Source organism: Chenopodium quinoa, unplaced genomic scaffold (genome assembly GCF_001683475.1).
Source record: "Chenopodium quinoa cultivar QQ74 unplaced genomic scaffold, ASM168347v1, whole genome shotgun sequence".
NCBI classification, from domain to species: domain Eukaryota; kingdom Viridiplantae; phylum Streptophyta; class Magnoliopsida; order Caryophyllales; family Amaranthaceae; genus Chenopodium; species Chenopodium quinoa.
The window spans coordinates 4,023,347-4,039,093 of NW_018742733.1; the positions used below are offsets into that span (position 1 = coordinate 4,023,347).

The following is a 15,747-nucleotide window of genomic DNA, read 5'->3' on the forward strand; positions in this document are numbered from 1 at the left end:
CAAATTAGGTACCCTGCCAAAGTTGTAGAAAGCGAGCCAAAGCTGATTTACAAAATTTGTAAATTAGCCACCTTTTATGTTTTTTTTATTTAAAAAAGAAATTGATAAAATGACAAAATTATCCCCCATTTACCATGAATATTTTGTAAATCATTATTGGATTCTCCTCGTGATGTGGCATAATGTAGTGATGATGTGGCATCTTTACTACTTCCTCCATAAGATGTTAGGTAGGTGACATGGCAAAAAAAAAAGTCTACGTGGCAAATAGACGTTCTTAGGAATTTCTGGCCTTTTAATCTATATTACTCCGTCCGTCCCATAATTACAAACAAATCCCTACCTTATAAAAAGTAGAAAATAACTCTTAGGAATAGTGTGCTACCAACTATACCCTCAAAAATATGTACAAAATTGTGTACAAAAATATATATTTACTTTTTTACCCTCATTAATATGTTTACTCTCATTAATATATTTAATTGGTTTATTTTTCATTAAACATACCATCAATTAATACAAAGTTTTTTTTTGTAATTAAAAAAATTATAATGTTTTGTACTTCATATGTTATTATTGTTATTTACAAAAGGAAAAAAATTGTATGTACAAAGACTTTGTTTATTACCACGAGATGATTTATTTTTACTCCTTCGTGGTTGCTCTTCTTATTTACAATTTTGTTGTCCTTTAATTATTACAAATATTGTTAAGGTTTATTAGCTTTTTAATTGTACATTATTTGATGGCACACACATAAACAACGTGGAATTTAAATGACATTCATATTAAATAATGATATTTGAGCAGATATTATCAAGAGGTATATAACTTTAAAAGCCTAAAATCGAAGGATATTGATGATAGTAAAAAAATGTATTAAATATGGAGAGAATTTAAGAGGAAAAATATAACTAAGTGGTTATTGCTTTAGTATTAGATATAGATATAGATATTAGATGGTCGTAGAACATTGAACTTACATTATTATTTTTTTAGCTACAACGAACATTTTACATATTATCACTCCGTATGACCAAACTCGCAAAAAATTCGTTTGAAGAAAAATACGTTAAGTATTACTGAATCATGCAAATCAATTAAGAGTTCTAAACTAGCTTAAGATATGAAAGGATGCATATCAATTAAATATTATTTAATAATAATTTTGAAATAACACTGCCCAACTTTTGAGGGTTTTAAAAAATAATTATCATTTAAGATTTTGGTGGCTTTTTTATATTTCTACAAAACCACTATATAGGCACATAAACCAAATAGTACGTATTAAAACTACCAAATCTACCACCCAAACCAAAGGTGTAACTACGCGCTAATACAACTTCTATGCAAGAGCTAACTTTTTCGCGCGCATCGCGCACGTAGGATACCCTAGTAACTCTAAAAAGTACGGTTTTTAAGGAGGATGAAAAAAGTAGAGGAATATTGTATGAAAAAAAAATAAAAAGTGAAAAATGTTGTATGGGGATAATCAAAAATATTATAGAGAATATTGTATAGAAAAGTTAAAAAGTAAGTAATGATTGTTTGGGTATGTGTGTAATTTGTATGAAAAAGAGAAAAAGTAAGTAATGATTTTTTAGGTATGTGTGTAATTTGTATAGAAAAGCTAAAAAACAAGTAATGATTAGGTGTTATCTTTAGTAATAGGAGGAACATTTTGGGACATCCAAAATAGTATATTTGCCTGTAATTTTGGAACGGCGGGAGTAGTTACTAACTTTTTATGTACGTGTTACCTTTTCAACATAGAGTCCAATGGAAACTAGGTTGTCATAAGCAGTTCCAAAGAATCTAGCAAAATGGTCATTCTCAGCTAATGGCATCGGAGATTTGAATTCGCATCCACCATTAAGTTCACTAGTTCCATACAGCCCATGCCCATGAGGATGCAAATTAGTATGTATCCTCAGTTTGGATATGAGTGAATCTTTAGTCTTCCCACTTATTCCAGTTATGTATTCACCAATCTTGAGCTTAATCTTCACGATACAAGAAAAGTAAAATTACGATTATGATTATGATTATGAAATATGAGTATCGATCAGCTTAATAGATATATATGTATGACCTTGTATTCAAGTCCGCCTTTGCCACCAAACATTGTAGTGTCGCTATCGCCATTGGCGCTTGCAATGGTGAGCCCGAGTGCATCCACAACGAACCCTGCCCTAACAATTACTTCTTTGATTCGATCAGATCCTTCGAGTTTGAACGAAAAGTTTTCTACAGCCTCTTTGTCACCGTGTGGTCCGTACCTCTGAAACAATAATCGTAGTATAAGGAAATTTTTATACTACAACTAATTATGTAAATATCAATAACACTAACACATACACATGGTTTTTTTCTTAAACACATACGCATGAATTATGACAGGCAATATAATGTTATAACAAAATCAAACGTACCTGGATTTGAGCCATTCCTAGCTTACAAAGGTGAGGCTTAACTAATACTTTGTAATATGTATACAACCTAATGTGTAGTGAATGTGTTACGTTGTGGATCCTTATTGTGAATATAACAATGTTATATATATAATGTAAGAAAGGGACCAAGAACAAATTACAGTATATAAAAAAAAATTAGTTTTATTGAATTGAAATTAATTTGCAAAACTAAAATTATTCTTTTAGTTTCTTTATTATATTGCGTTTTTTTTTTGAAAGGTATTATATTTTTTTTAGATTTACTGAACATAACTTAATTTTACATAATTGAAATTAGTTTTATTGAACTAAATTTATTTTCACTGAACTGAAATTATTTTTTAATAAATATCGTTTTTAGGCGATCTTAACAAGGCCTTACTCTAGATTTAACATTGATGTAAAGAATCATCAAAAGTTGTAGTTGATGCTTGGGTAACATTAACAATTTAATTTGGAAGCATTACGACAAGTTCGCTACTTCTCTTCATCTTATATAAAAAATTATTCTTTGTGTCTAAAATGAAACAATATACTGAATTGAAGTTTATTTTTACTAAAATATAATTACATATTTTTGATGAATTTTTTTTTTACTAATATTTTTTTTTCCTACTTCTTATTATATGTTTTTTTCTTTAATATATACTATAGATTTTTATTTAATTGCATGGATTTTTTTTTGTCCAACTTAACTGATTTATTTTTACTTATTATCATGTCACACTTGTCAATGTACTTTTTGAATCAGATAAAAGTAAATATTTCATTATTAGTAAGTCAAAATTATAGAAATTAGATATTATGGTAGCATAAATCAAGATAAGGCTAACAAAATTCCAAAAAAAATCATTTTCCATAACTATATATCACAAATAAAACGTAAACAATCAAAGTGAAGTATGTAAATTAAATAGTGTATAAGTCAAAGTATTGTATGCTTTTTTGAAAAAAAATTTGAGGAAATATTTCTTTTACTGAAATAAAATTATTTTCCTCAAGTGAAATTATTTTATTGAATGTCATGCAACTAAGGCGTATAGAACCAGGTCTTAGTTTAACCTAAATGTTAGCAATATGACCATGTACCTTATTTGCTACACTAGTTTCGTCAGCTTTAGGCTTTGTTTGGTGGTAGCGTTTGAGGTAACTGTTAGCGTTTTGACCAGTCAAAACACTATTAGAAAAATTTTGACAACGTTTGGCAAGATAGCGGTTAGCGATAGATGTAGTATTTATGTAGCCTTTCTCAAACGTTATAAATGGTAGCGTTTGAAGAGCGGGTAGCGTTTAAAGACTTTTTATTACTTTTTAAACAATATTTATATGAATTTTGATATATTTTAGTATTGCAGCTGCTACTTTTGCAAACACTCTTACTATCAACTTTTACGTTGATAGCTAACCTCTACCCATACTAATTTACCGCTACTCACTATCTTAACAGCTATCCGCTACCGTTACTTTTGTCAAATAGGAGTATAGGACCTTAATATATGTAGATCAACAAGAACATATTCTACTTGATATTGATTCAATAAAAGAATTAATTTCATGACGTCTCTCATTAATTGCAACAGATTCTTTCTACTCATTTTCACCTCAGGCCATTTATACGATTCGTGAGCAATAGCGGATAACTGATGACGATATATATATATATATATATATATATATATATATATATATATATATATATATATATATATATATATATATATATATTTGGACAGGTATTGATACTTAATTTGGGAATAAAATGACATAAAAAATACGGAGTAATATCATAACGTCAATGGTAAAATCATATTATTGCTTTATTTGAGTCCAATGATGATAGAGGTATATGATAGGGTGTAAAATATGCTCTTATTTTATTTATTTGTTTATTTAAAAAAAAAAAAACAGTTTGATCGGTACTTGTATGACTTGTGCTATTTTCGGCAACAAATAAAAATAGGAAAAATAGTCAAATTTTATGCGTTGTTAAGTTTTAAATTTATGTACTCCTTTTGTGTTTAAATAAATTAAATGTTATGACTTTTTGCAATGTCCACCTAATTCACTTTAACTAATGTTTATAATTTATGTACAACAATAAATAGTCTTGTGGGTATTTTTTGGAATTGTCTCAATAAATAGATTTTTAATATTTAACTAGTTTTTTGCCCGGGCGATATCCCGGGTTATTGTTTATAAATTAAAAAATATAATAAAATAATGTGCAATATATAGATTAACGGTTATATATATATATATATATATATATATATATATATATATATATATATATATATAAACTAGGTTAGATCCCGTGCCGTGCACGGTGATCGTTATAGATTATTAATAGATAAATATTATAATCATAAATTAGTTGAGGAATAACAAAAGTATGTGATATGTTATATTTTAATTGTAGCTTCAGATACACAATTAAAAATAAAAGTAGGCAAAATAACCCGAGCAATATTTTTTTGTTGTAAAACAAATCACAAAATATTTTTAAGAATATAATTTTTGATTTCTAGTAGTCCAATTTTCTATTTTAGAAAAATTATTTGTGAAATTTTTTTATTTTAAATATACTACATTAATATGGAATATGTACAACAACTAATATTATTTTTGAAATTAATTTCTTTCATTAATTAATAGATTTTTTTATATAAAATATAATAATAATTAAGGACACACCAGGAGATGACACATGTCATTGTTGGTGTGTCTTTTAGTATGTAGTATTCATCACTTATTTATTTTGCTAATATTAGTATACATTAAATTAAAGTTCATTATTCAATACTATTCAAAAAAAAAAGTTCATTATTCAATATGTAGCAACCTAAATTTTATTTTATGCTTAGTATTAGATTATTTTTAATTCGCCGTAAAAATTCCTTCAATTAAAGTAAACATATATGTATTTTTATAAGAACAAAGTAAACCTATCTTGTGGTTAAAAGAAAAAACCTTTAAAATTACTATGCATTTTTGAGTTACATATGTTAAATACATATAACCTATACACTACTAAAATTCGGCCAATTTGCGACCGTTTTTCTACGAGCATCATGAAAACGGTCGCAAAATATTAATTTTGCGACAGTTTTTGAGTTAAAATAATGTTGTTGCGACCGTTAGTGGCGTTCGCAAATTCCCACAATTGCGACCGTTTGAGAGTCGGTCGCAAAATTACAACCGCTAATTCCAGTCGCAAACTATCTATTTTTTTAAATAAAATGGGTACTATAAAAGAGGAGCCACCCTAACCCTAATCAGTTTCGGCTGCTCCTCTTCCCCTCTCTCATTTTTTTATTTCTCTCTCTTCTCACGCCTCTCTCCTCTTCCCCTCTCTCTCTTTCCTCTTCTTCTTTCCCTGATTTGTTTCCCCTTCTCTTTCCTCTTCTCCCCGATCTCTTTCCTCTTCTCCTTTTCCATTATTCTCTTCTTCTCCTCCCTTCGTTCTCTTTTACACCAGAGCTAGCTCGCCTTTGCTAATTCTTCACTGAGCAATTAACAAAGTTTGATAAATTCAACGAGCAACAAACGAATTATGGTGTTAATGGTCAAATTTGACTATATAAATTCCAGATTTAGAGTTTTTGTGGTCGAATTCGACCATATGAACGATTAGAGAAAAACATATTGATAAAGGTATGTTAATTTTGTTTGTTTTATGTTCGAATTTGTGGGTTTAATTGTCAAATTAAGGTTTGAATTTGTGGGTTTAATTGTTGAAATTAGGTTCGAATTTTTTGTTGAATTTAGGTTCAAATTTGTGGGTTTAGTTGTCGAATTTACGTTCGAATTTTTTTGTTGAATTTAGGTTCGGATTTGTGGGTTTATTTGTCAAATTTAGGTTCGATTTATGAGGGTTTATTTCTTTTTTATTTGATTTTTTTGTACTAAAATTCTGGGTTTAATTGTTGTGTTTGAATTTTTTGTTCCAATTTATGGTTTTAATTTTTGTGTTGTTCCAATTTCTGGGTTTAATTGTTGTGTTCACATTTTTTTTGTTTAAATTTCTGGGTTTAATGGTTGTGTGTTGAATTTCTGGGTTTAATTGTTGTGTTCGAATTTTTTTGTTCGAATTTCTGGGTTAAGGTAGGTGGGTGGGTGGTGGTGGGTTTGGGTGGTTGAAGGTGGGCGAAGGTAATGGTGGGTAGAGGGCGGCGGCTAGTGGTTGTTTAGGGTGGGCAGTGGTGGTGGTTTGGGTGGGATCTGCTTTAGGTGGATCTAGGTTAAGGGTGGGTGGGTCTTTTTTTTAATACTTTTAGCGATCGCTTATGACGGTCGCTAATTTCAAGATTTGCGACCGTTTCATAAGGCGGTTGCAATTTCTAATATTTGCGACCGTTTATTCAACGTTGAAAATTGATTTGTCATTTCACCAGACTTTTATTTTTTACATTTTCCCTTTTGTGATTCATTTCATTCGCTATTTTTTTCCATTTCATTCACCATTTCAGTCGCCATATTTCTTTTTGCTATTCATTTCATTTCATCATTTTCCTCAAAATTTTTCAATCTAAGCCGTAGAGACGAAGAAGTCGTTCACAGTCGGCTATGATTTCCAAGGGGTACTATTTTACCCCGACTATGATTTCCAAGGGGTACTAAAGACCCCGGAAATCATAGTCGGGGGGTGCCGGAGACCCCCGGAAATCGTAGTCGGGGGGTGCTGGAGACCCCCGGAAATCGTATCCGGGGGTATTGTTGACCCTCGGAAATCATAGCCGGGGGGTACTGTTGAGCCCCGGCAACACAACCGGCACCGTGATACATGCCCATGAATAAAAAGTTACGTTTAAGATGGAAATTTTATTTTGTTTGATTGTTCATCTATAACTTAGATTTTGCGAAGAAAAAAAATTTACAGCACATAATTTTCATATCTCAAAAAAATCGTCGTAATGCACTTTATTATTATCCATGAATTTGTATAGCATTGAATATATAATAGGATAAAAGGTTGAATACGTTAGAATATGGTTGTAAATTAAACGGTAGGGATGTTTATATAGTTAGGAGTGTTAAGGATTTAATTTTAATCCTTAAAAAAAGTGTAAGGGATTAAATTTAAACAAGGGCAAATATGGAATATAATTTTTTTTAAAAAAAATTTATTCTGCATTTAGGTAAAATTATGCCTGCATTTAGTACTCCCCTTAAAATTTTAGAATTTATGAACATGAATAACTCATTTAAATGCAAATTTATTATAAAGTATCATAAAATGTGTCATTGATGTGCCATATGATTTGTCAAGTCATAGTGACACGTGGCGAGATTGGCGACACATGGCAGGATTACAATCCTTGCCATTGAGTTTTAATGTATGTATATTGATTGATTGTATTGATTGTTATAAATTATTTATTGATAATTAAAGATATTATCAGTCAAGATGTTGTATTGGCATATATTCGCAAGGAAAATGTTTCATTTAAACATGAATGAGTACTACTTTTATACTAATGTATCATAATGGTGCAAACTTATATGCCAATTTATAATTGATGCTAAATTTTATACCAATGTGTCACAATGTTGCAGTGTTAACTTTTATACGGATTTGATCAATCGCCCCCTTACCCATATGTAAGTGACGGACATTGTATAATAGTCCGTATTATTCTGAGATCAAAAGTGGCATTATCCACTGATTCATCAAGCACTTCTGAAAGGAGATTCTACTTATAAAAAATTGCCTACTATGAACTCAATAAAAGTAATGTGACCATTGTCAGTAAAATATGGGATCATGGGTTTAAATTCTGTGCCATTGTCCCTACGCACACACTTAACATTGACATCAAATTGACACTTAACCATAGAAAAGAAAGAGAAAAAAGAAGAATAAACTTCGGTTTTGTCATTCAATAAATAAACCCAAACACCATGTGAAAAATCATCAACAATCGTCAAGAAATAATGAGCACCACAGGTGGAAGCCGTGTTATATGGTCCCCACAAATCACAATGTATCATTTCAAGAATATGACTAGCACGACTATCACTATCAGGAAAACTGGCTCGGGTCTGTTTAGCAAGAGGACAAATTTCACAAGCCTTATGTAAACACTTAGTACCAGTAGTACCTCGAATAGCAGGAAGAAATTTGACAATTTTCTCCGATGGATGCCCCAAACGACGATGCCAAAACTCAAATGGAGAAATCTCCGGACCCGGGAGTGCACATACTTTTGGGAGACGCCGGAAATAATATAGTCCATCTATCCGTTCACCGCCTCCAATTAACCTCCCCGAGGATCGATCCTGTATAGCACAAAGAGAATTAGTGAATCAGACAAAGCAATTAGAATCATCAATCAACTTAGACACCGAAATCAAATTGCAATTCAATTGCGGAACAAATAGAACATGTTCAAGAGTAATGTCATCTGCCAAGACAGCACGACCCTCCTTAGTAGCCATGGCCTGAGCACCATCGGGAAGACCAACAGGACAAGAAATAATAGAGTGAGCATCTTGTAAAAAATTGTCATTGCCGGTAACATGATGGGATGCACCGGTGTCAATGATCCATGAGAATGCGAGATAATTATCATCAATAGAATCCGTAGAGGGATCGAATACACCGCCCAAAATAGGAGTAGTAGCCATAGAAGAGGGAGTAGTGTGGCGAGCAGCAACAATATAGGAATGAGCAGCCGCAACTTTCCGGGTTGTAGCAACACCCGCGGAGACAGCAGCAGAGAGGGCAGTAGGAGGCAGAGTTGCAGCGGGCAAAGAAGACGATCGGCCATATTTGTTCAACCACCAGTCAGGGAGGCCATGAACAAGAAAACAACCGTCATAATCGTGTCCCATACGATTACAATGGGTGCAATATAAATTCGAATGTTGTCGTCGCTTATGTAGAAAGGTACTAGGGGACAAATTAGCAGTGTGATCCGATTTAATAGAAGAAGACATAGTGTTATATTGATCAAGGACGGTAGTCGAAGCAGTAGAATAGCAATCCACGTAGTGCAAATATGCAGCACCTACAAACTACAATCCGAAAGAAAACAAAAATGGAACTTTGGGAATAGGAATTAGAAATTGGTAGTGGAGATTAGGAACTAGAAAATCGAACCAGAAAGAAAGAAATAGAAATTGGTAGTGGAGATTAGGAATTAGAAAATCGAACCATAAAGAAAGAAATAGAAATTGATTTAAGAGATTAGAACTTAGAGTTTGAGATTGATAATGTAAAAAAAAATTGTAGAGTTTTAGGGTTTAGATTGATTTTGGCTCCGATACCATGTCAAATTAGAGAGAGTAGAGTGAATAGAGTGTTGTATTTCGTATTAGGGGTATGCACAAATATATATATACAAGAGATTAGGGCACAAGAACTAGGCCCGTTAGCTATATAATCTACATACTAAATGTAGGCCCTAACACAGATACTATCCAGATTTAAGAGTTATTATGCTCTTGGATGTCGATTGGTTAATGTCAAAACGAACAAAAAATAAATTTATGGTTTTTTTTACAGATAAAATTAAGATTCGGTGAGAAAGAGCAAGGTTAATCTTTTTGATTGGTTGATACCTAAAGCATCTTTTTAGATGATAAGGGATAGGGAACAGTGCAAATTTATCAAAGAATTGAAAAAAAAAAAAATTATGTAGTCCGCAGTTAAATTTGAAAGGATAAGAGAATAACTAGTTAGAATCAAAGGAAAATAAAAGAGAAAAAATGGAATAAGAATCTTGTATGTGTTCAATGGATAATATATAGGAAAAATTGAAAAGAATAATCCCACCTTTTACCCATCTACTCAAAATAATCCCACCTTTGCGAATTCCAGAAATAATCCCACCTTTGTACCTCATATTCTCAAAATGAACCTTTTTACCTTCAACCTGTAAAACAGGTTAGATTTTTTTTTTAATTTTTTTTATTTTCCTCTAATCCCTCTTCCTCACCTCACCTCCTCCATGGCTCCATCCATGTCAACCACCATAACCACCTCCACACCACCACCTGACCTCCTCCTAAAATTCTAATTCCTATCCCCACCCCCTTTCACCACAGAACTCCACCTACACCACAACGGCACCACTTGACCTCCACCCAAACAATCTTCTCTCCTCCCCCTTCCCTCCCTAGTTCTCCACCACGGCCACGAGCTTGTCACGGCACCACTCTCTCACATTACCCTGCCTCCCTGCTCAATGCTCACCTCCTTGTCGCTTCTCCTTTTTGATGCGTACTCCACCAACCCCCGTTATCATTTCAATTAATGGAACATTCAAGCAAGGTAGATTGCAGCTTTTGCCCAAAATTCTAACACACAAAACCCAGAATTATTCCATTACAAACTTAAATTAAACAATAAAAACCTCACTTTTTTCAAATACCCAAAAAAAATTCACATCTACCCTATTTCACAATAAACAAAAATAAATCAAATGTAGGGGTTATAAATTAACCATGAACAACAATAATTATCAAGTTAAGGGCAAGATGTGGGTGGTCGTTCGGGTGGTGGGCTTGGTTTAGACCGGCGGGGTGGGGCTGGGGCAAGGACGGTGGTAGCTGTTCAGGCAAGGGCGGCTCAAGGGGTTGGGGAAGAAGAAAGAGAATTAGGGCGTTTTGTGGGGGTAAGGTTGGGAGTTCGAGGTGAGATCTGATGGGTGTAATGGTAGTATGGAGGTTTGGTGGTGGTGGTCATGGGGATTTTCCATTGAAGGAGTGGGGGGGGGTGGGAGGTTTGAAGGAGAGATTTAAAAAATAAAAAGAATAAAAAAAAATACCTGGTTGTTTCAGCGGTGGCGGGCCGCTTCAGTCCAGGGGTGAAGGGGGTGGTCGGGCTGGGAGCTGAGATTTTTTTTTTTTGTTTATTTTTAATTTCTTCGTTTTTTTAAATTATTTAAAAATAGGACCAATTAGAAGATGACAAATGTCAAGTCACCTTCTAAAACAGGTTACTAATTTTATAAATCGGTAAAAGGCTCATTTTGAGAAGATAGGGTATAAAGGTGGGATTATTTCTGGAATACGCAAAGGTGGGATTATTTTGAGCAGATGGGCAAAAGGTGGGATTATTCTTTTCAATTTTTCCTAATATATATAAGAAATTCTTCAGATACATTTGAATAACTTATGTATTGTAAAACAAATTGGGATAGAGGAATCTACGAAAGTATATATGAGCGTGATTAAGTTAATGAAAATATTTCCATATGAAATCATTTCCCCATCCATATTCAGGGGGGTTGTGGGGGAGAGAGAGAGATTGTTTTTGGCTATATTCTCAGGGTTAATTAAAAGGAATTAGGTTAATTTTGTATGTAGCCTTTAAGGCCACAAATAAGTATCAAAAATATTTTTACTCATTTGGTATTAGTTTAGGAATGCATAATCGCAAATTAGTGTAATTAATGAAGATATTTCATTAATAATTAATTTTTCGTTTTAAGCTTCTTATACATAGCCCTAAGAAATATGTACTCAAAAAACATATTATTTTGTGTCAATTCTCAAAAAACACGATAATTAAAGAATATTGTATGGCAAAAGTAGAGAATATTGTATGGGAATAATAAAAAGTAGATAATATTGTATGAAAAAAAGATAAAAAGTAAGTAATGATTTTTTTGGTGTACATGTATCTTGTATGGAAAATATAAAAGGTAAGTAATAATTACTCCCTCCGTCCCTATATGTTTTCTCCATTGCCATTTTTGGGTCAAATTTTGAAAACTCTAACCATTAATTACTGCATCAGTGCATCTTGTGTATGACTGGCCATACCATGTGACAATTTGAAAAAGAACCAAGTAACCCCTATAACATTAACCGAGTAACCCCAATAGTATTGAGTATTGACCGAGTAATCCTTAAGTAACCCCTATAACACTGATGGAGTAACCCCTGTAAACTGAACGGGTAACTCCTATATATAACACTAACAAAGTAACTCTCATGATGGATGGCCACATTGTGTGGCCAGCCATATATAAGACTTTGTGTTACTACTACTCCCTCCATTTTTAAATACTAGCTCCACTTTCCTTTTTCGGCCGTTATTAAATACTTTCTCTATTTCCTTATTTAGAAACCTTTTACAATATTTAATTCATTTCTTTCAACTAGTCGACCCAACATAAATTATATTTTATTAATTTCATATTCTGTCTCCTCCAATTCTCTCAACTACTTTTACATTTTGCATGTAATTTTTTATTCTTTCACCTATCGCACTAGCTCTATTGAATAAAATTTTCAGGAAAATGATATACTCCTTCCATCCATTATTGATCTGAATAGAGCAAGTAAATAAATATTAATAGACAACATCTAAAAATTCTAAAGTGAGAAAATTTTATTCTATAGTCATAAGTGGTCTTGTTAGAGTCGTCTCATTGATATTTCATTACTATCACATTTTTATAATTTTTACGTGTTGAAAATAAAGATACAGATTTTTTAAATTGCATCTTGTACATCATGCATAGTGTCAAGATAATCTCAAAGTCTCATCTTTTTCTCTCAAAGCATGGAGAAATCGTTCGAGGTAATATTTATACACATATCTTAGAAACCTAATCAACGTAGGAATCTAATTCATATCTATCCTAGGAAATATTTAGTAAATCTTATCCTACATAAAGATAACATAATATCAATACAAATATATTCCTAAGATATTCTTCCTTATCTTAACACATAGTCAAATGGGGCAAAAGAATAGAGATAGAGGGAATATGTGCTAGCTATTATTATAAACATGCATAACATTTTAGAACACCCAAAAAAATACATACAGGAAATAATGGAACGTAAGGAGTATATCATTATTTTCCTGAAAATTATTGAGAGAAGATAAAATTAAGGATTTTAAAGATATTAATATTTATTTACTTGCTCTATTCAATAAATTTTCTCACTTTAGAATTTTAGATGGTGTCTATGTACTATTATGAACAATAACTAGTATTTTGGTCTAGGCAAAGCCCCAAGTTATCTCATGAGGTCAATCATAAGGTCAAATCCAAATTGAGCTCACAATAAGAAAAAAAAATAATGTAATGACTCATTTTGCGTGTCAAAAAGTATCTCAATTGAGTTTGAAACAGCCGAAAAAAATAACATAACTGACACTTAAGTTATGTTATTTCTTCATATTCAAATGGATGTATTTACATTATTTTTTGCCATTATAAGCGTAATAGATATAAGACATAGGAGAGAGAGATAGAAAAAATACTTTGCACAACTGCACCACGCCACCATGCCACACTAAAATATTCTTTGGGTGGTGGCGTATACCCAATATGGGAAATGGCTTAGAAAAGGCATAAATTGTTAAATTTTTTAAATGCTCCTTATATTACTATTATTTTTAAATTTTTTTTAAGGTAAGAAAACTCCTTATATTATATTGATCAAACAAGAGTCAAACATAGACGATAATAATAATACATTATGTCAAATGTACGAATACATTGATCACTTGACATGCCACTTAAATAGAGTTTAGTACATGTGGCTTATTTGATGCAACACAAACTTGAAAGAGAAAGTACACATTGCTTGATATTGTATGGCAGCTTCCACAATTGCCTCAAACTTCGATTCAAGTCTCCAACCTCAGTAGGAGCAACTGCATCCCTAAATTATACAAAGAAATTCTTAATCAGAACTTATAAAATAAAAATCGATAAATAAATAAATAATATAACGTGTACTCTCTCTTTAAGTTAAGTAAAAACTGAAAGTAGTGGTTGTTTGAAATATGACATGGTAGTTACCTTTTCAACATAGAGTCCAACAGCAACAAGGTTGTCTTGTGCAGTTCCAAATAATCCAACAAAACGATCATTTACAGCTAATGGCATTGGAGATCTGAATTCGCAACCACCGTTAAGTTCATTAGTTCCATACGGACCGTGTCCACGAGGGTGCAAATTCGTATGTATCCTCAGTTTGGATATGAGTGAATCTTTAGTCTTCCCACTTATTCCAGTTATGTATTCACCAATCTTAAGCTTAATCTTCACGATACATAAAGAAAAATAAAATCATGATTATGAAATACGGAGTTGTATGTGTATGACCTTGTATTCAAGTCCGCCATTGCCACCAAACATGTTAGTGTCGCTATCCCCATTGGGGCTTGCGACGGTGAGCCCGATCGCATCCACAACGAATCCGGCCCTTACAACTACTTCTTTGATTCTTTCAGATCCTTCAAGCTGGAACGAAAAGTTTTCTACGGCCTCTTTGTCACCGTATGGTCCGTACCTCTACAACAATAACATATTCATATTAGAACTAATTATATTTATTTTGATGTTATTAGCACAAACAAATAAAAGAATTATATGCAAGCAATGTTACAGAAAAATCTTACGTACCTGGATTTGAGCCATATTCTTAGTTTACAAAGGTGAGGCTTAGCTATTAGTAGTAGAAAGTTCACAAGTTAAGTGTTCAGTGAATTTGTTACGATGTGTGGATCATTATTGTGAATGTAATAATGTTATATATAGTGCGAGAAAAGAGAACGATAATCTACTCAAAATAAATAAATAAATAAGAATGAGAGAGAGAATGAGAATAAATTCCGTGTATAACTATTGTTTTATTTTATGAATTTTGCTAACGAGCACCCCGAGGCGTTAGATAAGGAATAATTATATTGATTGAAATAATGGAGTATTAAGTTAGGAATGCATGAAAAAATCACACGTTTCGGTGTATTTAATGTTAGTTTTACTCCAATATTTTAACTTTTAATTCTTTTATGTAAGTAAAATAAATCACATACATCAATTAGATTAATAATTTTTCAACTTTTGCCTTATTTTATTTTTTTAAAAAAAATACTTCTTATTTACGTTTTACAAATAATATGAAACTGAGTTCATATTATCGATGAAGTCAATCGCACTAAATTTAATTTCAATATGTCCTAATCTACAAATTTTGCATCAGATGCCGCAGTAACATCATATCAAATTTTTGATTTGGAGTTATTAGCATTCTCCTTATACATTTTGGGTTAATTAGTTTGAATATAATAAGATGAATTAATTTAACCATTTAATTATCAGTAGGACCAGCTATCCTATCTACCTAATGCAACTGAGGATCCAAATTGGAGGAATTGTCCCTACATGACTACATCTCTCCCCTAGTGGCAGGGGATCAATCCCCACCCCAATATGATAGAAAGGGTACATTATATCTTACCGTGTAAAAAAAAAAAAAAAAAAAAAAAAAAAAAAAAAAAAAAAAACTAAACTTATAAGAGCCTGTTCTCATTGACTGA

At 32.0% G+C, this 15,747-nt stretch overlaps 1 protein-coding gene across 2 annotated transcripts; it reads right to left on the minus strand.

Annotated features, from left to right (window-relative positions):
• Window positions 1-1,730: 1,730 nt before the first annotated feature.
• Window positions 1,731-14,969, minus strand: LOC110723935 (horcolin-like). Of its 2 annotated transcripts, XM_021903347.1 has the most exons (5): window positions 14,893-14,969; window positions 14,831-14,855; window positions 14,531-14,719; window positions 14,225-14,467; window positions 13,833-14,084 (listed from the first exon to the last, which is right to left on the minus strand). In XM_021903347.1, exons 2-5 carry the CDS (start codon window positions 14,843-14,845, stop codon window positions 14,064-14,066), a joined length of 468 nt encoding a protein of 155 aa, XP_021759039.1. In that variant the 5' UTR covers window positions 14,846-14,855; window positions 14,893-14,969; the 3' UTR covers window positions 13,833-14,063. The 2 variants fall into 2 exon arrangements, with proteins under 2 accessions (XP_021759040.1, XP_021759039.1); XM_021903348.1 differs by lacking the exons at window positions 13,833-14,084; window positions 14,225-14,467 and adding an exon at window positions 1,731-2,003.
• Window positions 14,970-15,747: the final 778 nt, after the last annotated feature.